Genomic DNA, 22,095 nt, shown 5'->3' on the forward strand with positions numbered 1-22,095 from the left:
TGGAAGCAAGTCATTGACTTCATTTAGATTTAGATAGATAGCACATGCACTTGTTTTCTTGTAAACGAATTCTCCCTCATCAAGAACATATGTAGCCAGGTCGGGGCAGGACTATATTCTATATCCTGTCATCGTCCTCAATTGAGAGGCAAGAGGAGAATGCAGAAAATTATAATCTGTTCCAAAGTTGTTATCATGCCTTGTAACTCGAGGATTGTGCATGTAAAGAGATATGACCATTGCTTGGCAGTGGTCATCACCTTCAAATACATCATTGCATGCAAACCAACTTCAAGCAACTTGGGAATATGACATGAAATGACATTAACTATCTAATTTTATCCCTTGGAATTCATTAAAGTATTTGTAATATTTTAAATGCTTTTGCTGATAATCTTCAATGCCATTGGTATCCATGATAAGGATTATGTCCATCAGATCAATCAAGAAAGAGAAAAAAATGAATGATCATATATTCAATTACGTGGTTGGTATGAATTATTCTCTCTCAAAGGAAAAATATGATCAACAACACGCGCTCCTCCGGGCCCGAAACAGATAGCATAATGCCTCATCAGATAAACCTGAATTGATATACTCACATAACTTTCTCAATTCTGTGCAGGTACATCATAATATAATTAAGATGATAGAACAACTATTTTGTGCATTTCATCACTTCCCTGATGCTTCTTCAGGAGTTTTGGTAGTCATCTGATCAACAGCATGTACTGTGTTTTGAAGTTCTTCCCATATTGCTTTGTACACCATCCTCTGCCTATTCACAGCAGATTTACCCTCAAAAGCTGTAGAGATTACTTCAATGCTGCAAATATGCGCCCAATCAAATGAGAGGACCGCAGCTTCCAAGTATGATATACCATCGATAGGAATAATTTTAAAAATGACCTCGGTCAAACTTACTTTTTTAAAACTGATCTCTGCCTACTAAAATAACATTGTCCAATATGTTGAATTATGTATTTCTGGTTGATGAAGGTTACAAATAAATAAATAAAATGTTTGACTTGTGTCCTTTTTCAAATTAACCTTGTTCAGTATCACAAGTAGGCAGTAGCAAGTTAACAATAAGCAGAGGGGGACAGATATTGAAAGATCCCCACATAACAAAAGTGATCAAAGGTATTAGAGTGAAGGAAAGAGCTAACCTAACATGGCGACCATCACCATAAGCATCCTTCACAATGACTGACTCTGCACTAAGCTGTTCCTTGATCTGCAACAGTCATAAGAAAGACATTTGAAGTAGTAAAAACATAAAAGAAAGTAAATACATATAATTGTTCACCACAAACCAATATCCAGCATGCAATCGGTAGATGAATGAAAATTTAAGTATTTCTCTCCTGCTAAAAATGTATATTCGTATTTGTGTGATATCTGATCTGTAACATTCACAAAATCTCATCATACGCTATAGTCGATTTCTAGAAGAAGATAGCTATGACTTAAAAACCCCACTCCAGCTGTTCGGCAAGGGGAAAATGAAGTTTCATTATTTTCTTGATAGGAAAGTTGGGAATATCCAATAATTTCAAACTTGTAGCCACAAAGAATCAGCAAAAGACTAAAAGAGAGAAGTTAAAGCCAAAGGAATCATTTTAATGTAACTCTGCAGTTGTTGACATTTTATTTAATCACTTCGGAATTCAATTCACCACACTTTCTTGAGAACTTAGGCTTGTTCAGTTCTTTGATTCGTGGTAAATTATTATATGAATGAACAGTGTATCTGATCACTAGCCACCCATCTCTCACTTAAAGAGAAAAAGGTTATTCTTGCCTCTCCCTTCGTTCCATATGATGCTTCTTTTTGGTGCAAAATTGGACCAAAAAGTCCACTCTAGAGCAAAAAACGTCAAGAGTATGAGTATTCCAAGACCAAAATAATTCAAACAACACATCTTCCCCTAAACAGATAGCAACGCCATTTTCTCTAAGGTCTTGAGGAGACAACTGCATTCATCATGCTATGTATATGCGACAGTACATATGTTCCGTGTTCCTGATAGTTCTATTACACTAATGCTCTAACAATTACAAACAAGCTGTTCAAATTGCATAAATAATCAGATCAGAGACGAATGTCTTTGTGGTCGCTTTCGTGAACCTCAAAGGCTTAACTACCTATTAACTTAAGAATAAGAAAGTGTTGCAAAATAGAGCATTTGACTGTCATCTGAGTGCTACAAGTCAACCGTTTTTTTCTACATTTTGGTAGGTATGCTGTTTCTGCTTTTAAATGCCGAAATCTTTACACACGAGTCAGGTAAATTGAAGCCAACTCTTTCGGGTAAATAATATCGCACGTTTTTTCGATCCTCATATCATCTGTGCAAGAAATGACGGTAACACAAAAACTAACACGAAATTCAGTGACCAACCTTCCTCTCCATTGATTCAATCAAAGGAGGTTCGATGGAAGCTGGATTGTCAGTTGCCTGGATACAGAAACTCCGACGGCAGTGCGTGATTCTGGTTGGTCTACCTAAGCAGGAAAGAGGAAGCTCCGCCGGAAAAGATGAGCTACGGCTGGACAGATGATAGCTCCTCCTCGTTGACAAGGACGTCGTTCCCTGCAGACATGAAAGTCTGCCAACCACCCGTAGCACCGCCGAATTCGGCCGGATTAACAGCGCTCTCGTCGCCATTTATATGGATCAACGGTGGCTGAGAAGGAGATGATTTTGGACTGCGACGCTGACCTGACCTAATGACGCCTCTAGTGTAACTCGACGTCGTATCTCTCTTCGAGGGATAAGGGTGAATAAATTTTTTTTTTCCCGAACGAAATAATCATAAATTGAATCCCTTGCATTAATTATCTTTATCACTGATTTCTTTGATGAAAAATACTTTGAGAATATTTCATTTCATTTGTTTTGTTTTGTTTTTTTTCTTTTTTGAGAGTGAATATTTCATTTTGTTACCCCGAGAAAATATTTCAACACGAGCCCGTTTATAGTGGGTCTACTAGATATGACCAGGACTGGTATTTTATGGGCCGACCTGGGCTGGGCCTAGTAGGCCGCACGCATTTTTTTCAAGTTCAAGTAGGACTCTGATATATGTGAGATAAGTATGGATCTTCTCAAATATTCACAAGATAAAGATAAACTTAAGAAGGATCCAATGGATGAAGAGTCCTAGTCCAGGATATGTTATAATTCGACTAGGTAACTTATTCTATTTTCTCCTATAAATACAGGTACTGTTATGGTTGTATTAATTATTGATTACTCACTTTTACATTCACGCACTCATATCTCTCAGTTTTCGCATTAGTTATACCCTCTGCCTTCAAGACACTGACTTAGGCATCGGAGGGGTCACGCCAAAAACACTTTCGGCGCCCCTTAACCTAGTTATTGTTTGTGCATAACTGGTTGTACCCGACCCGACCTGCCTCATTGGAAATTCGGAAAATCCATTCTACCAGACCGAACACGAGGTAAAATTTCGACATCATCAATTGGCGCCGTCTGTGGGAATTTGAAGAAAAAGAGTTTCGATGGCTAGTCAGAATGGAAATCACCCAAATCTAGAGGAGTTAGTGACTCAGGCTGTTCAGAGGGCTTTGGCGGAAAGGGATGAGGCCAATCCTCCGCACCCCGATCATAATGCCCACCTCGAGGAGATCAAAAAGTTGAAGGAGGAGATGGAGCAGTTAAGGAAGAAGCAGGCCGGGTACCTAGCTACCACAACCAGAAACATTCTTTTTACTCAGGAGATATTGGACGCCGACCTCCCCAATCAGTTCAAATTGCCTCATGTTGGGGAGTATGATGGCAAAGGGGATCCTGAAGACCATTTGGCACGCTTTGAAAATGCAGCTCTGTTGTATAAATATTTTGATCAGATTAAGTGCCGGTCTTTCCTTACTACTCTCATAGGACCAGCCCAACAATGGTTCAATATGCTACGTCCTGGGAAGATCAAGGAGTTCAAGGATTTCAGCAAATCCTTTTTGCATCACTTTGCTAGCAGCAAAAAGCATCCTACCACTACTTTCAGCCTATTTGCAACCAAGCAACGAGAACATGAAAATTTGAGAGCATACATCCGCAGGTTTAGTGCCTTGGCTCTCGAGGTACCCATGGCTACTCCAGACCTGCTCATCAGTGCCTTCATGTAAGGGCTGGATACAAAAGATTTTCTTAAATCTCTAATAAAGAGGCCGCCAGAAACATATGAAGAATTACTTGCCCGAGCTGAAAAATATGTCAACATGGAAGAGATACAGGTTTCGCGGGCAGCTGTGAAGAGGGAACGACCAAAAAGTCCAAAGAACAATAGGGTTCCAAACAATAATTCAGGGATGGGACAGCCATTCCGACCTGCATTGTTGGGAGAATTCACCTCTTTCACTCCTTTACGCATGAGTAAAGTCCGAGCCCTACAAATTTGTGACGATCGAAAACTCACACAAAGGCCTCCGTGGACGGAAAATGGACCCCGAAACAGGCAATCAGATAAATATTGTCACTTTCATAATGAATATAGGCATACTACAGAAGACTGCCGACAATTAGATCAGGAGATTGAGAGGATAATACAACAACATTCTGAAATAAAAAATATTTTGATCCGACAAGAGGGGTACCGTCCGAAAAGGAAACAACGAGGAAGATCAAGACAGAGAGCCAGGACTACTCCTCCTCAGGAATATTTCAATCGCCCAAATCAGGACCAGCCTAGGGATGACCGAGCTCATCAAAGACCGGCTCCGCCTGCTCGGGGAATTATCAATATGATTTCAGGAGGCCCTACTGATGGAGATTCCAATCGAGCTAGGAAAACTAGCAGCCGAAAATTAGTAAATATGGAGATTGACAATCAAACTGTCAACATTGGCCCGACCCTCTCTTTTGGGCCGGAAGATTTAAAAGGGGTTGCTAACAACCATAATGATGCACTGGTAATAAGGGCCATGGTCGCGAATTACGATGTGGCCCGGATATTTGTGGATTCAGGCAGTTCTGTCAATGTTTTATTTCAAGAAGCTATCAATCAAATGGACCTGGGACAGTATAGAATAGAGCCCGTTGTCACATCACTCTTTGGTTTCACGGGTCATGCAATCCGGCCTGTGGGGTTAGTACATCTGCCCCTAACTCTTGGGAAAGGCAACGGTCGCAAGACCAGGATTGTGAGCTTTATTATAGTAGACGCTCCGTCTGCCTATAACGCTATACTGGGTAGACCTGCCATGACCACTTTAATGGCCGTCGCATCAGCTCTGCATCAGAAAATTAAGTTCCCAGTGGGTAATCAGGTCGGTGAGGTGCAAGGTGATCAAGTTATTGCACGAAAGTGTTATGTGGAGGAAGTCAGAATAGAGCAAAAAGTAGCCAAGACTGATAATGTTGACAGACCTGGATTTGCTGGCATGGAAAAAGTCAACTTGATAGAAGACACATATGTCACCGCTGAAGAAGAAATTGAAGAAATAATTATCTCCCCTCCTTCGGGGATGGTAAAAATTTCCCGTACCCTTGAAGCAGAGTTGAAGTAACTACTACTGGAATGCTTGCAAAAAAATAAAGACGTCTTCGCGTGGTCAGTTTCAGACCTGGTAGGGGTCCATCGGGAAATTGCAGAGCACAAGCTCAATGTAATAAAGGGTTTTCGCCCTATTATTCAAAAAAAAAAGGCACTTCGGTTCTGAAAAAGATGCAGTAATAAAGGAGCAAGTGGACGAGCTACTCAGGGCTGGGCATATTGAAGAAATCCACTTCCCGACCTGGTTGTCTAACATAGTCTTAGTCCCGAAATCTACGGGAAAATGGCGTATGTGTGTAGATTTTCTAGATTTGAATAAAGCATGCCCTAAAGATTGCTACCCCTTACCTAGAATAGACCAGCTTGTCGATTCCACTGCAGGGCATGAATTACTTAGCTTTTTGGATGCTTACCAAGGATATCACCAAATTCCCTTGGCAAAAGAGGACAAAGACAATGTCAGTTTTGTCACATCAACAGGAACCTATTCCTATGTGGTCATGCCGTTTGGACTCAAAAACGCCGGGGCTACATACCAAAGGTTGATGGATAGAGTATTCGAGCAGCAAATTGGGAAAAATATCGAGGTCTATGTAGATGATATCCTGGTCAAGACCAGTACTGCGGACCAGTTCATTACCGACCTAACTCAAACTTTTCAGACTTAAAAGCACTATCGGCTTAAGCTAAACCCCAGCAAGTGTACTTTCGGAGTCCGAGCTGGAAAGTTTCTGGGTTATATGGTTACAAGAAGGGGAATCGAAGCTAATCCCGAAAAGGTCCAAGCCATCATTACTATGAGCTCCCCCAAGAATATACAGGAAGTACAGAGATTAACAGGAAGAATTACAGCACTGGCCCGGTTTATAAGCAAATCAGCAGATAAAAGCCTCCCTTTCTTTAAGGCACTACGAAAAATGAAAAATTTCGAATGGGATGATGAAAGTGAGAAAGCTTTCCAGGACTTGAAAGCTTACTTACAGCAGTTGCCCGTGCTGAATAAGCCTATCCAAGGGAAAGAATTGTTCTTATATCTGGCGGTGACCAACCGAGCAGCCAGTTCAGTCCTAGTTAGGAAGGACGGAATAAATCATCAGCCTGTGTACTTTGTGAGTCATGCCTTGAAGGGAGCTGAACTCAACTATTTAACGCAGGAAAAACTAGCCTTAGCTTTAGTTATCACTGCGAGAAAATTGCGTCCTTATTTTTTGTCACACCGCATCACGGTGCTCACCAACAGCGTTTTGGGAAAAATTGCAGCTAATCCAGATGCATCAGGGAGACTTATCAGATGGATTACAGAATTGAGTGAGTATGACATCAAATTCGAGCCCCGGACAGCCATAAAAGCTCAAGCCCTAGCTGATTTCTTAGCGGAGACAGTACAACTAGAACAAGAAGAATTATGGAAGATTTTCGTAGATGGGTCATCATGTCAGTCCGGATGCGGAGCTGGAATTGTGATCATCTCGCCTTGGGGGGAAGAAACTAATATTTCAATCAGGTTAGACTTCAAGGCCTCAAACAATGAAGCAGAATATGAGGCATTATTGCTTGGGATCAAAGCAGCACGAAACTTGGGCATCTCCCGAGCTAATCTGTATTTCGACTCCCAATTAGCAATCCAACAGAGCAACGGAAGATTTGAATGTAAAGATGAGAAGATGTTGAGATATATCAAAGCATTAGACAAAGCCAAAGAAGGGTTCACTGAGTTGAACTTAGAGCTCATCCCCGGGCTGAAAATATGAAGGCAGACCACTTGGCCCGCTTAGCCAGTGCTCTGAGTAACCGATCTGATCCCATTGTCGCAGGTCGGGAACTTGTTTCGCAACTAGAAACTCTGGATGAAATTATAGCTCAGGTACCGGAAGGAGACTGGCGATATGATATACACAAATATCTAATCAAGAAAGAATTACCGAGTGATAATAAGAAAGCAAAGGAAGTTAAGAGAAGGGCTGAAACGCCTAGTACTACTAATTGCGGAAAAACTTTTTTTTTTTATACTATATACATATACGCCCATACATATATGTATAAATATTAAAAATAATATTTCAAATAATAACTCGCTTAATAAAAATAATAAACAGTTATTTGATAAAATCTTGAGTCATGCAATAGATAAAATAATGTCTATAGTGAAAATTTATAACTTATGTCTACTAAAATCATGAAAAGTCAATAGTTAATCATAACCATTGAAAACATAAAAATATCCTGAATAAATAACTCATGCATAAATAAAATCCTAGCGAGACGGTCACGGGGCCACTGCCATGCTCGCTCATACGTCCTCGCCACCGGTAGGAGCTACATCATACTCACCTGCACCATATAAGCGTAGTGAGCCTAGAGGCTCAACATGTCTAATCCTTTATAACAAGGGTTAAAATAATGCATCACGTAAATACTAATACATATACATGTATATGAGCATGCATGGAAACATTTTTCATAACATAAATGCTGAATCATAAATCTTATACATAACATAACTTTCTTCATCATACATAACATAATTGAGCATGTCATAAACATAAAAACTGTGTATGGTCATATCCATGAATGTGACTAATAACTGTGCCGACTGATCAGTCTAAAGAACCATCGTACGTGGCGGTGGATAAATCCACCTCTATGCTGGTAGTAAACTACTTCTGTGCCAGTGGTAAAACCACTTCTATGCCGGTAGTAGAACTACCTCTGTGTCAGTGGTAAAACCACTTCTATGCTGTCACATCACTTCAATTTCCATAAAATATTTTTCATGCTCAAATCTTAATCATAAACACATCATAAAATATTTCATGTATGCAAGCACTTAAAATATGTCCGTAATATATATTTAATTAATTTTAATAATAAATATACTTTTACTTAAAATAGACTTCATGCATAAAAATAATTAAATATATATTCCGGACTTAGTTTATTTTCATGGATTGGTCCAGACTGCTGGTCTCTCTACTAAACCTCTTAACTGACTTAAAGTCTGTTAACTAACTTAAAGCCATAATTAAATAAATAATTTTAAAAATTATAATTTTTACTAAAATAAAATACTTAAATGTTATTGGGCTTAAATAAAAATATTTAGGCCCAATAACTAATTAATTCATAAAAATTCCTAGACTGACCCAATAAAATCACTGACTAGGCCAAAAATTCCGATGGGCCCACGGGCCCATAAAATTATTGGGTTAACTTAAAAATAATTTAAAAAGCCCAAATAAAATTATTTGGAGGCCCAAATAATTTTCTAACTAATTAAATGGCCCATAAACCAATTAAAACATTAAACATTTTAAAATTAAAATACTCGAGCCCGGCCCACCTAGCCCGGACCCGGACCTACCTGACCCGACCCTAGACCCTACTTACCCGACCCACTACCCTGACCCGACCCTGAACCACCCAAAACCCCCCAACCCGATCCCCCCTCCTCTCGTTACCTTCGGCCGTGCGAGCAGCAGCTTCCCGGGGCTGCTGCCGCCGTGCTCCGGCCGTCCCCTGGCCGGAGCACCACCACCTAACCCTAGCCCTCTTCAAGACGTTTCCAACAAGCTAAAAACCAGCCCAAACCGATCCCTAACGAAGGAGAACGAAGCAAAACCATCTATCCCTTAATCTGCTCGCGTCCTGCGAGCGACGCCGGACTTCCGACCGTTCGGCCGCCCAGCTCCGGCCACCACTGGCCGGAGCACAACTTGGATTACCTTCCCCTATGTCTTGTGGTTCTAACCCAACTGGAATCAGTCTAAAACACGCCTTATGGACCGAGAACGACCCAATCTCCCAACATCGCTCAACCTGCGCACCCTAGGACCTGTTCTGAACCAGCTCCTCTCCTGGCCATGCATGGCTCGAACCAGGCAAGCCATTCAATCCTAGGGACCCTAAGACATCACCCTAGACGTGGCCAGCATTCCATCAGTAGTCCATGTTAGAAGAAAAACGTGAGCATGTAGAGGTAGATGAGCATTCATGCACAAATTTGATCTACGGGAAGAAATATCATGAGATACCAACAAAGCAACCTCAAACCATTAAAAATCTGACATAAACGATAATTAGCTTATATGGTGGCCAAGAAAAGGATTTAAACATGCCTTTGATTTTTAAAACGAAGCTAGACCGCGTGAACGATTCCGGGACGACGGGCGATGACGACAAGCCTTGAACCTTCAAAAACGAGCTATGGAGTTCTTCAAGGATTGCTAGGTGAAGAAGATGAATATGGAGGGGAATGGGTCGGCTAATGGTGAAGGGAGGCGTGTGTGTGTGGGGTTTAGGGTTAGACTTAGTCTAGGTTTTGATATTTAAGAAAATAGGGTAATTAATATATTATTAAGGATATTAAATATATAGATAAAATATAACTTAACACAAAACTCTAAAAGAAATATTTAAAAATCTGAAACATTAATAAAAATCCCGAAATTAAAATTAAGGGAATTTTTAAAAGTGATTAAAAGTCATTATCTTGGCTAATTTTGGATAAAAAGGACTCCTAAAATTATATAAAATCAAATACTAAAACTTTTGAGATAATAAAACTCAAAATAATATTTTAGGGCTCTAAAAAGGCTCATAAAATCATTTGGGTGGAAAGTTGTCATCTCGTCCGTCCACGTTCCCGTCTACGCGATCAAATATTTAAAATACTAAAAATCATAAAATCACTAATTATGGGTTAAATGCTTAAATAAATTAAATCATGCATATAAATCACATAATAACACATAAATTCATTTAACCCTTATTTTTAAAATTAATTTCTCCTAATTATGCATGCGGATTTACGTATTAAAATTTCTGGGTGTTACAATTCTCCCCCCCCCCCCCCCCCCCCCCCCCCCCCCCCCCCCTTAAATTGAATTTCGTCCTCGAAATTCGACGGATCAAATTCTAATAACGGAGTTCTTCAAAATCCAATTCACTAAACTCATTATCACATATCTAGTTCCTAAGTTTCGGTATCCCAAAAGTAATGCTTCTGCTGCGCACTCTGATAAACAAAATATTTTTAACTTCACCAAAGTTCCCTTAAAAGACTAGGTTAGGGCATACCGGAGATCAAAGAGGTGTTTGGGTCTGCCCCAGCTGCTTGCATGACAAACACCCTCCCTGTGGTGTTCTTCTTCCGTGGACAATTTATGGACATGTGCCCCGGCTCCTTGCAATGGAAACACACATTCGACCCACTCAGGCACAGACCCGAATGTGGTTTCTGACACTTCGGGCAAAGTGGTACTCCTCCTGACTTAGGGGCCCCGCCCCTCTGTTGCTGCTGCTGCTGACCCTGCTGACTCTGCTGGTTAAGGTCCTTAGATGGCCCTGTGTACTGTTTCTTCGTAGGTGGCTGCGAAGATGGTTGATAAGATTCCAGCTGGAGCTGTCTCTTACGCTGCTGTTCCTTCTGTATATCTCTTCTCCCCTCCTCAGAGCGCAATGCTCTACTAACTGCAGCCTCATAAGTAGCGACATCCAACATGCGGACGTCATGCTTAATGTCAGCCCGTAACCCATCAACAAACTGTCTCAATTTATCCGGTGCACTGTCAGCAATAAGGGATACAAAGCGACACCCTCTCTCGAACTGTGTGATATACTCCACCACAGACTTGTCCCCCTGGCTGAGACTCATGAACTCCCGGATCATGCGGCTACGCACATCCTCAGTAAAATACTTGGCAAAGAACATACGTCTGAACTCTATCCACGTCAAAGTAGGTAGGTTCACGCCCCTAACAGCGCCTTCCCACCAAGAGGCTGCATCCCTTCTCATCATATACACCGCACACTTGACCCTATCAGCGTCTGTAATCCCCATGTAGTCAAAGATAGACTCCAATGATCGAATCCACCCCTCAGCAATGAGCGGATCAGTGGTGCCTGTAAACTCCTTTGGTCCCTTCTTCTGGAACCGCTCAGCCACATCCTCATCATGTGAAAGCCTCGGACGTGCCGCCTGCTGCTCCAACAGAGCAGTAATCCCAGCCATCATATTCGCATTGGCCTGCTCCAATGCTGAAAGAGGATTCTGCGGAGGGGGAGGTGGAGGTGGAGGTCTTCCGCGTCTATTCATCTGTCTGGGAGGCATTCTGTACCACCACATATTTCTTTACGTAAATCGCAATGCATAACTAAGGGTTTCTAAAGTCTTACTGAACATGAAATACTTAAAATTAATACATATGCTCCTTCTAAATTTTATTAAAACATTTAAAACTTACAGACCAGTAGCAGGATTTCTGAGCTTCACGTGGCAGATGGACACCCTCCGAGGACCGTGCTCTGATACCAATTGAAACGCCTAGTACTACTAATTGCGGAAAAACTTTTTTTTTTATACTATATACATATACGCCCATACATATATGTATAAATATTAAAAATAATATTTCAAATAATAACTCGCTTAATAAAAATAATAAACAGTTATTTGATAAAATCTTGAGTCATGCAATAGATAAAATAATGTCTATAGTGAAAATTTATAACTTATGTCTACTAAAATCATGAAAAGTCAATAGTTAATCATAACCATTGAAAACATAAAAATATCCTGAATAAATAACTCATGCATAAATAAAATCCTAGCGAGACGGTCACGGGGCCACTGCCATGCTCGCTCATACGTCCTCGCCACCGGTAGGAGCTACATCATACTCACCTGCACCATATAAGCGTAGTGAGCCTAGAGGCTCAACATGTCTAATCCTTTATAACAAGGGTTAAAATAATGCATCACGTAAATACTAATACATATACATGTATATGAGCATGCATGGAAACATTTTTCATAACATAAATGCTGAATCATAAATCTTATACATAACATAACTTTCTTCATCATACATAACATAATTGAGCATGTCATAAACATAAAAACTGTGTATGATCATATCCATGAATGTGACTAATAACTGTGCCGACTGATCAGTCTAAAGAACCATCGTATGTGGCGGTGGATAAATCCACCTCTATGCTGGTAGTAAACTACCTCTGTGCCAGTGGTAAAACCACTTCTATGCCGGTAGTAGAACTACCTCTGTGTCAGTGGTAAAACCACTTCTATGCTGTCACATCACTTCAATTTCCATAAAATATTTTTCATGCTCAAATCTTAATCATAAACACATCATAAAATATTTCATGTATGCATGCACTTAAAATATGTTCGTAATATATATTTAATTAATTTTAATAATAAATATACTTTTACTTAAAATAGACTTCATGCATAAAAATAATTAAATATATATTCCGGACTTAGTTTATTTTCATGGATTGGTCCAGACTGCTGGTTTCTCTACTAAACCTCTTAACTGACTTAAAGCCTGTTAACTAACTTAAAGCCCATAATTAAATAAATAACTTTAAAAATTATAATTTTTACTAAAATAAAATACTTAAATGTTATTGGGCTTAAATAAAAATATTTAGGCTCAATAACTAATTAATTCATAAAAATTCCTAGACTGACCCAATAAAATCACTGACTAGGCCAAAAATTCGGATGGGCCCACGAGCCCATAAAATTATTGGGTTAACTTAAAAATAATTTAAAAAGCCCAAATAAAATTATTTGGAGGCCCAAATAATTTTCTAACTAATTAAATGGCCCATAAACCAATTAAAACATTAAACATTTTAAAATTAAAATACTCGAGCCCGGCCCACCTAGCCCGGACCCGGACCTACCTGACCCGATCCTAGACCCTACTGACCCGACCCACTACCCTGACCCGACCCTGAACCACCCAGAACCCCCCAACCCGATCCCCCCTCCTCTCATTACCTTTGGCCGTGCGAGCAGCAGCTTCCCGGGGCTGCTGCCGCCGTGCTCCGGCCGTCCCCTGGCCGGAGCACCACCACCTACCCCTAGCCCTCTTCAATATGTTTCCAACAAGCTAAAAACCAGCCCAAACCGATCCCTAACGAAGGAGAACGAAGCAAAACCATCTATCCCTTAATCTGCTCGCGTCCTGCGCGCGACGCCGGACTTCCGACCGTTCGGCCGCCCAGCTCCGGCCACCACTGGCCGGAGCACAACTTGGATTACCTTCCCCTATGTCTTGTGGTTCTAACCCAACTGGAATCAGTCTAAAACACGCCTTATGGACCGAGAACGACCCAATCTCCCAACATCGCTCAACCTGCGCACCCTAGGACCTGTTCTGAACCAGCTCCTCTCTAGGCCATGCATGGCTCGAACCAGGCAAGCCATTCAATCCTAGGGACCCTAAGACATCACCCTAGACGTGGCCAGCAGTCCATCAGTAGTCCATGTTAGAAGAAAAACGTGAGCATGTAGAGGTAGATGAGCATTCATGCACAAATTTGATCTACGAGAAGAAATATCATGAGATACCAACAAAGCAACCTCAAACCATTAAAAATCTGACATAAACGATAATTAGCTTATATGGTGGCCAAGAAAAGTATTTAAACATGCCTTTGATTTTTAAAACGAAGCTAGACCGCGTGAACGACTCCGGAACGACGGGCGATGACGACAAGCCTTGAACCTTCAAAAACGAGCTATGGAGTTCTTCAAGGATTGCTAGGTGAAGAAGATGAATATGGAGGGGAATGGGTCGGCTAATGGTGAAGGGAGGCGTGTGTGTGTGGGGTTTAGGGTTAGACTTAGTCTAGGTTTTGATATTTAAGAAAATAGGGTAATTAATATATTATTAAGGATATTAAATATATAGATAAAATATAACTTAACACAAAACTCTAAAAGAAATATTTAAAAATCTGAAACATTAATAAAAATTCCGAAATTAAAATTAAGGGAATTTTTAAAAGTGATTAAAAGTCATTATCTTGGCTAATTTTGGATAAAAAGGACTCCTAAAATTATATAAAATCAAATACTAAAACTTTTGAGATAATAAAACTCAAAATAATATTTTAGGGCTCTAAAAAGGCTCATAAAATCATTTGGGTGGAAAGTTCTCATCTTGTCCGTCCACGGTCCCGTCTACGCGATCAAATATTTAAAATACTAAAAATCATAAAATCACTAATTATGGGTTAAATGCTTAAATAAATTAAATCATGCATATAAATCACATAATAACACATAAATTCATTTAACCCTTATTTTTAAAATTAATTTCTCCTAATTATGCATGCGAATTTACGTATTAAAATTTCTGGGTGTTACAAGGGCTCTCCGTTTTGTCGTGATCGATCAAATTTTGTTTAAACGATCTTTCTCTCAGCCTTTGTTAAAATGTTTGGGTCCTGATGAGGCCAATTATGTCTTACGAGAAATTCATGAAGGGTCTTGTGGTAGTCACCTGGGCAGTCTGGCCCTAGCTTGAAAAGCACTTTTGGCAGGATTTTTCTGGCCAACCATGCGGAAAGACTCGGCAGATCTGGTTAATTCTTGTTATAATTGCCAGAGACATGCTAACCTACAATGGAGGCCTGCAGAATACATGAAGGTAGTGGTGGCTGCTTGTCCTTTCGATCAATGGGGAATGGATATTGTGGGGTCATTCCCTGTTAGCACAGGACAAAGAAAATTTTTGTTGGTCGCAGTCGATTATTTTTCTAAATGGGTTGAAGCCGAGCCCTTAGCCAAAATTACAGAAAATGAAGTGCTCAATTTTCTATGGAAAAATATAGTGTGCCGCTTCGGAATCCCTCTCAGGTTGGCATCAGATAATGGGAGACAGTTCTGTGGATCCAAAGTTCGGGTATGGTGCCAGGAAATGAAGATCGAACAAGTTTTCACCTCTGTAACATACCCTCAAGGGAATGGACAAGTCGAAGTTACCAACAGAACGATAGTCCAATCCCTTAAGACACGATTGGATGCAGCCAAGGGCAAGTGGGCAGACGAGCTCCCTTCAGTATTGTGGTCTTACCGAACTACAACTCGATCCAGTACGGGTGAAACCCCTTTCAGCATGGTATATGGGACTGAAGCTGTCCTCCCAGCAGAGATCGGACAAGAGAGTGCCAGGATCATGGCATACGGCCCAAAAAATCAAGAACTGCGAGCAATGGATTTGGACTTACTTGAGGAGCACAGTTTCCCGATCTGCAATTAGGCTCGCAGCCTATCGCAAACGAATGACCCAGGCCTATAACAAAAGAGTATACCCTAAGGTTTTCCAGGAGGGAGATCTGGTTATGCGAAAGATACAACATCCAGGAGAAAGAGGAAAGCTAGAGGCCAAGTATGAAGGCCCATTCAAGGTGATAGGAAAAGCTGGCATAGCTGCATATTACTTGGAAGATGCCCAAGGCAAGAGGGGTAAAAGGCCATGGAATGCTCAACACTTGAAAAAATACTATCCCTAATAGCTCAGCTCGGGCCTCATCATGCTATAGCGCCCTAAGCTGGATAACCAGTTAGTCATTCTCTTTTTGCTATTTATTTCTCAATCTTTTGCAGAAGTCAGTCCTAGTTTATTTACTTTATGGTCAGTCCTGGTTTATTTACTTTATGGTCAGTCCTGTTTAGCGTCAATTTTTGGAACAATTTGAATGCAAAAGTCAATTTTGTTTTATGGAACTTACCACTCAAAGTCCACCTCAGTGGCCCACATCAGTGGAATTCAAAGTCCAGGCAGGTCTGGCACTCAAAGTCTACCTCAGTGGCCCACATCAGTGGAATTCAAAGCTCAGGCAGGTCTGGCATTCAAAGTCCACCTCAGCGGCCCACATCAGTGGAATTCAAAGCCCAGGCAGGTCTGGCACCCAAAGTCCACCTCAGTGGCCCACATCAGTGGAATTCAAAGCCCAGGAAGGTCTGGCATCCAAAGTCCACCTCGGTGGCCCACACCAGTGGAACTCAAAGCCCAGGCAGGTCTGGCACTCAAAGTCCACCTCAGTGGCCCACATCAGTGGAATTCAAAGCTCAGGCAGGTCTGGCATCCAAAGTCCACCTCGGTGGCCCACATCAGTGGAATTCAAAGCCCAGGCAGGTCTGGTACCCAAAGTCCAACTCAGTGGCCCACATCAGTGGAATTCAAAGCCCAGGCAGGTCTGATACTTAAAATTAGTAATTAGCAATACTAACATCCACATTTTGGTGGGTCATTGAAAATCCAAGTATGATTCAAGCTCGAGGGTCACAGTAGAGCTTAAAGATCTTAGAAAAGGTACTAATTTGCATTCAACTAGTCCAGGCACCCTTGAAGGTCGGAATTCAATTCTCACTCATCCAGTCCGGGTACATGTAGCTCGGGTTTTAGGGATACGCTGGATTAATTATGACTTGATTCAGCCAGTCCGAGTGCATATAGGATAAGTCCTTGAAATTTTTAAGGGTGTGGTTTTGTCATCCAGCCAGTCCGGGTATATTTAGTATGGGCTTTCAGTAATTTACACGGTAAAGTTTGACTCAACTAGAATTCAACCAGTCCGGGTATATGTGTAGGTCGGACCCTTAAAGGATTTATACTTGATAAGTTTTGTGGCTGGATTTGCATGCACATTTATAAAAGTAAAATCATGTTAGAAAAGGAAAATTCTTAAATAAACCTGAACTGGGAAGAAACATTCATATGTGAAAGAGTAAACAATGTATCAGCCCTACCTGGGCAACAACCGAAATCAATGACCTCGCAGGGTCTACCATTTAGATCATGTTTTTAAAACAATATACAAATCAAGGGGCGGGGGCGTCTTGTGACTTTGAGCTCTGATCGGGATCTTCCGATTTCTCTTGCTCGGCCTCCTCCGAGTCTTCATCAGGCATGTCATCAAGAGCCTTGGTACAATCTAGAAAAAGGGCGGGGTGCTCGGCTTCTGAGTACCCATTAGCCCTGAACTGGGCTAAGCACCCCTTGAAACCCTCATCAAAGAAGGTATCCGCCTTCTCAGCTATGACGTTAGCAAAATTAGCGGAATTCAAGAATTCTCTTTTCCCGACCTCATTCGCAGCCTCAAGTTCCCGAGTCAGGGCCCGTACTTGGTTCTTTAGCTCAATCTTATCCACTTCCAGCTCGGCAGTATTTTTATGAGCAGCTTCCAGAGCATCCCGTGCGGATTCAATCTCCACCCTCATCTCGCTCACCTTTTCCTCATGATCAGCCTTCATTTCCCGGGTTTTTCGTGTGAGCTCAGAAATCCGATCAACGAAGGCCTCCTGGTTCAGGTTGTGTTCCTCCCGGTCTTTGAAAGCTCGGCTGGTGATCTCCTCTCCCCAAGCTAGAGCCTGTGAAAGCACAAAGGGTAAAACCTAGCTCGGTACATGACAGCTCAGTATACAAGGTATGATCGAAAAATGCAATATACCTGCAGGGATGCAAGAGCGAAGTTCTGTTCAGCTTCCAAGGTAGGCACTCCTTGAAGGATTTTTAAATCAGAACGGGAAATCAGGTTCTGCATTATGCCTAGGCACCCTTGGGGGTCGGGTTTCGAAAAAAATGACATCTCTGGGACCCCGAGCTGATCGGGCATTCCCTGAGGCTCAACGTCAGGTAGGGACCCGAACTCTATTATGGGTTCTTTGCCACGGGCTCGGGACGAGGAAACAATGGACGGCTGCTCAAGCTCGGGAAGATTAGTGCCGGGTTTTTCTTTGGTTTTGGAAGCTTTCTTTTTTTACTGTTCAGTGGGAGGAGGTTCGGGATGAGTTCTGGCCTCACCGTCCTCTGTTTTCTTCCTCTTCAAGTTCTTCAGTGCAGCTTTGAAGTTGGCAGGCATAGCGGCAGATTTGATCCTGTCGTCTAAAAAAATAATAATAATAATAAAATAAAAATACGGTAAATCAAAGGCATAAGGGGAATCAGTCTAAGATAAGGATAGCACGGGTACAGGGGTACTACCTACATCCCCTTGGATCTCTACTCCCTTCCCACTGAAGCCATAATGACAGAGCAGATCCTCCTCAATCAGGCTCTCAATATCAAAAGTTTGCGCGGACATGGTGTTGATAAAATTGGTAAAGTTGTGAGTAGGCAGGGCTGGCGGTTCAGGACTGGTAAAGTTCATAGCCCAGTTAGACCGGCATTCCCATGGCTGGTTGGGGTTGACAAAAAAGTATCTGTTTGTCCAGCCTTTGTGTGAGCTAGGCTTACCCTTCAAAAAGGGGTATTCGGGTCGCATGGAAATATAGAAGCGGCCCGGGACGGTTTTCTTAATTTGCAAAAAGTAAATGAAATTTCCTATGTCTAAGGGAATTCGGAAGAAACAGAAAAGTACACTTAATGATAGAATTGAACTAAAAGAGTTTGGGGATAATTGACTCGGGCACACACAAAAGTATTGACATAAATAGGAAATGCAGTTCGGGACTGGAAATCTTAAACCCATCTTAATTTGATCTAGGCTGAAGCTCAAGAAATTAGGGGGGGTCTGTGAGCCCGGTCTTTACGGCCCGGGATTATAAGATCATAGGTATCGGGCATTCCCGATTTCTCCCTAATGAGGGGACCTAGGTCTGGACTTAGATGGAAGGCCAGGACTTCATACCATTGTTTCCCTTTGGCGGATAATCGGGCTTCATCCGATCTGAGTTTGTGCAGTCGCTTTAATTTTTCTATACGAGTCTCCGACAGATCCAGCTCTGAGCTTGGATTATTGGAATCGGAGGGCTCGGGGTTGTTAGAGGGAGATTGGATGCTTCAAAAAAGGCTACTATTTCCCGAACAGAAGTCTCGTCTGGGGAGGACATATTAATCAACCTAGTGTAAGGACGGTAGGACTTACAGGTGAAAGAGTTGTAGCTCGGGAGTGACACAAACAAGACAGACGTAGTAGTCCGGGTCGGGCAAGCTCTTGAAATTTTTGCAGCGTAACAGTACAAGAGTGAAAGGTGAAAAAAACAAAAATTTTACCGCCTAGTATATATAAAGGTGGTGAATCGATCTGGACCGTTGATTTTTAACATGATCTATGGCTCAGGACGGGACAAGCCATGTTTTTTTTGGTTTCTAGAAAAGAACCGTCAGAGGACATCTGAGCCGTTCATTAAAAACACATCACGCGGATCCTGATCTGGACCGTTCAAAAGAAACACATTGCATGAATTAAATTCTGAACTGGTCGAATGACACATGCATAAATCGGGGTCCGGATTAAATTCTTAGCCTAACTTCATTCTTCTTTTAGACCAGTTAGGGAGGTACTATTGTTATCCCGAGAAAATATTTCAACCCGAGCCCGTTTATAGTGGGTCTACTAGATATGACCAGGACTGGTATTTTATGGGCCGACCTGGGCTGGGCCTAGTAGGCCGCACGCATCTTTTTCAAGTTCAAGTAGGACTCTGATATATGTGAGATAAGTATGGATCTTCTCAAATATTCACAAGATAGAGATAAACTTAAGAAGGATCCAATGGATGAAGAGTCCTAGTCCAGGATATGTTATAATTCGACTAGGTAACTTATTCTATTATCTCCTATAAATACAGGTACTGTTATGGTTATATTAATTATTGATTACTCACTTTTACATTCACGCACTCATATCTCTCAGTTTTCGCATTAGTTATACCCTCTGCCTTCAAGACACTGACTTAGGCATCGGAGGGGTCATGCCGAAAAAACTTTCGGCGCCCCTTAACCTAGTTATTGTTTGTGCAGAACTGGTTGTACCCGACCCGACCTGCCTCATTGGAAATTCGGAAGATCCATTCTACCAGACCGAACCCGAGGTAAAATTTCGACATCATCACATTTGTTACTTGTTAGTAAAAACTGGTTTATTATCGATGACGTGTAGAGACGAGGTATCGAGTTCGAGACTCAATTGTGACAATCTCCTCCCGACTCAAAAATTAAATGGTTAGTTTAATTCTTGATGCAAGGAAATTATTAAATGCATAGTATATATACAGAGAAATTTTCAGTTGACCAACCAATGATATCCAACTTGTCCCCGACCACTAAAATTTGGTCGAGGTGGAAAAATATTATTGGGCAGCTGAAAAGTCCTCTATATATATGTATATATATTATAATACAATTCTATGTTTGCCCTAAAAATTTCTAGGCAGTTGGATCCAAGTATTTGCAATGTATAGATTTCAGATTCTCCCATCATCATGTTATGAATTTTATATCACACGTGTTAACAGATTTTAAATCCTCTCAAGTTTTAACAATAACTTCACTCGAAATAGACTTTTTAATTAATATATATATACTCCCATTTATTAAATAAGAGGCCCTCTTAGAAAAACTGCATAGTCTCTTGGTATGGCAAAACAAAATTAATAATAATTTCTATTTATTTATATATTTTCAAATTTCAAATTAGTTGAAAAAAATGAAGTGCGAAATAACTAATAAAATCAATGATGCTTTAAATGCTTCTTATGGATTTTTAACCTAAAAAACTTTTATTTATTTTTACCATAAATTTATTATATTTTTTTTATTGAAATTAAGTTTAATAAAAAAAATCAAATTTTCATCACACACATCGTATGTGTGTGTGTGCGCGCAAATATGCTAGTACATATAAAAGAAAGGACATCGTGTCATTCAAACTATTTAAACCGTATGGAGTGAATTTTAGGTATACCGTACAAAAAATATCGGTATGAAAAATTTCATATCAGTATCGATACTGAAATTTCGAAACTTTGGTATGAAAAAAATTCATACTGATATCGTACAGATACCCAAAAAAATCGTTATATAGAAAAAATGTTTGTATGTCGAAAAAATTTCGATACGATATCCCTATAATTCTGTATTTTGGTTCGATATGTCAGCCGTAAGTTCGAGTATATCATGTTTTAATTGTCTTACCAGATGAAATTATCTCATCGAAGACATGTCATTTTATTTGATATCATTTGTAGGATCTAACGTCTACGTGTCATCTATTGCAACATTTATAACACAATTCAAATTTGTTAAACTATATGTCATTGGAAAAAAAAAACAAAAAAAAACAAAACAAAATCAAGTTTGAATCACTTTACTGTTCATGGAAATTATGAATATCCAAAAGATCTAAATACTTTCGACCAAATATAACCTTAAAATAGTATAATTACCATGCAAGGCCTCAGCTATAACATCTATGCAACAAAAATTACTCAAAAAAATCCTCAAACGACAGCCCAAATCTTGAAGTTGGTTATATAAATAAATCATAGCAATAAATCAAAAGCTTCCACCAAGAAATGGTTCTGGGCTTATTGACAGCCTCATTTGGAGGTGGACTGGACGGCCCAATATATGTTATGATTGATGTGTAATGATTTTGTCCATTTGATCTTCTACCTATTGTTTTCGGCAAAAAATCTCGAGTTTTTTTTACTCCTTATTTTAATTTTTAAATTTACATAAGTGACAAGATATCTCCTTCTATAACGAGTAAGATTCGATTTGATTTAAAATCAATACAATTTTAAAAAATTGAAGGTAATAATAGTGCTAATAATAAAAATTAGAGAAGCAGAGTTTCCCATAATTCAATGCCAATACACAATTATTTTCTTGTGAAGCGAAATTCTGATTTCATTAATGAACTTACACGGACTAATGCCCACATCATAGAATATAGGGTATTGAAATAATTCATGTTAGGGTATGTAATTTAAGTATACAAAATGCTGTATAGTTTGCCAGGACG

General features: G+C 40.4%; 2 protein-coding genes across 2 annotated transcripts; one reads left to right on the forward strand and one right to left on the reverse strand.

Annotated features, from left to right (window-relative positions):
* Positions 1-454: 454 nt before the first annotated feature.
* LOC140875135 (protein BOLA4, chloroplastic/mitochondrial) lies at positions 455-2,797 on the reverse strand. The gene is made up of 3 exons (XM_073278693.1): positions 2,406-2,797; positions 1,170-1,237; positions 455-826 (listed from the first exon to the last, which is right to left on the reverse strand). Exons 1-3 carry the CDS (start codon positions 2,670-2,672, stop codon positions 676-678), a joined length of 486 nt encoding a protein of 161 aa, XP_073134794.1. The 5' UTR covers positions 2,673-2,797; the 3' UTR covers positions 455-675.
* A 735-nt stretch (positions 2,798-3,532) lies between these two features.
* LOC140866463 (uncharacterized) lies at positions 3,533-6,191 on the forward strand. The gene is made up of 3 exons (XM_073271455.1): positions 3,533-4,111; positions 4,196-5,532; positions 5,675-6,191. Exons 1-3 carry the CDS (start codon positions 3,533-3,535, stop codon positions 6,189-6,191), a joined length of 2,433 nt encoding a protein of 810 aa, XP_073127556.1.
* The last annotated feature ends 15,904 nt before the right edge of the window (positions 6,192-22,095 follow it).

The sequence above is a fragment of the Henckelia pumila genome, chromosome 1 (assembly GCF_033568475.1).
Source record: "Henckelia pumila isolate YLH828 chromosome 1, ASM3356847v2, whole genome shotgun sequence".
Classification (NCBI taxonomy): domain Eukaryota; kingdom Viridiplantae; phylum Streptophyta; class Magnoliopsida; order Lamiales; family Gesneriaceae; genus Henckelia; species Henckelia pumila.

Excerpts from the sequence above, each read along its gene's own strand:
- LOC140875135 (XM_073278693.1), bottom strand. The coding sequence starts at position 2,672 with ATGGCGACGAGAGCGCTGTTAATCCGGCCGAATTCGGCGGTGCTACGG. Across the intron at positions 1,238-2,405 it reads TTGAATCAATGGAGAGGAAG|ATCAAGGAACAGCTTAGTGC; the intron begins GTTGGTCACTGA and ends TGACTGTTGCAG. Across the intron at positions 827-1,169 it reads GGTGATGGTCGCCATGTTAG|CATTGAAGTAATCTCTACAG; the intron begins GTTAGCTCTTTC and ends GCATATTTGCAG.
- LOC140866463 (XM_073271455.1), top strand. The coding sequence starts at position 3,533 with ATGGCTAGTCAGAATGGAAATCACCCAAATCTAGAGGAGTTAGTGACT. Across the intron at positions 4,112-4,195 it reads TTAGTGCCTTGGCTCTCGAG|AGGCCGCCAGAAACATATGA; the intron begins GTACCCATGGCT and ends TCTCTAATAAAG. Across the intron at positions 5,533-5,674 it reads ACCCTTGAAGCAGAGTTGAA|GCACTTCGGTTCTGAAAAAG; the intron begins GTAACTACTACT and ends CAAAAAAAAAAG.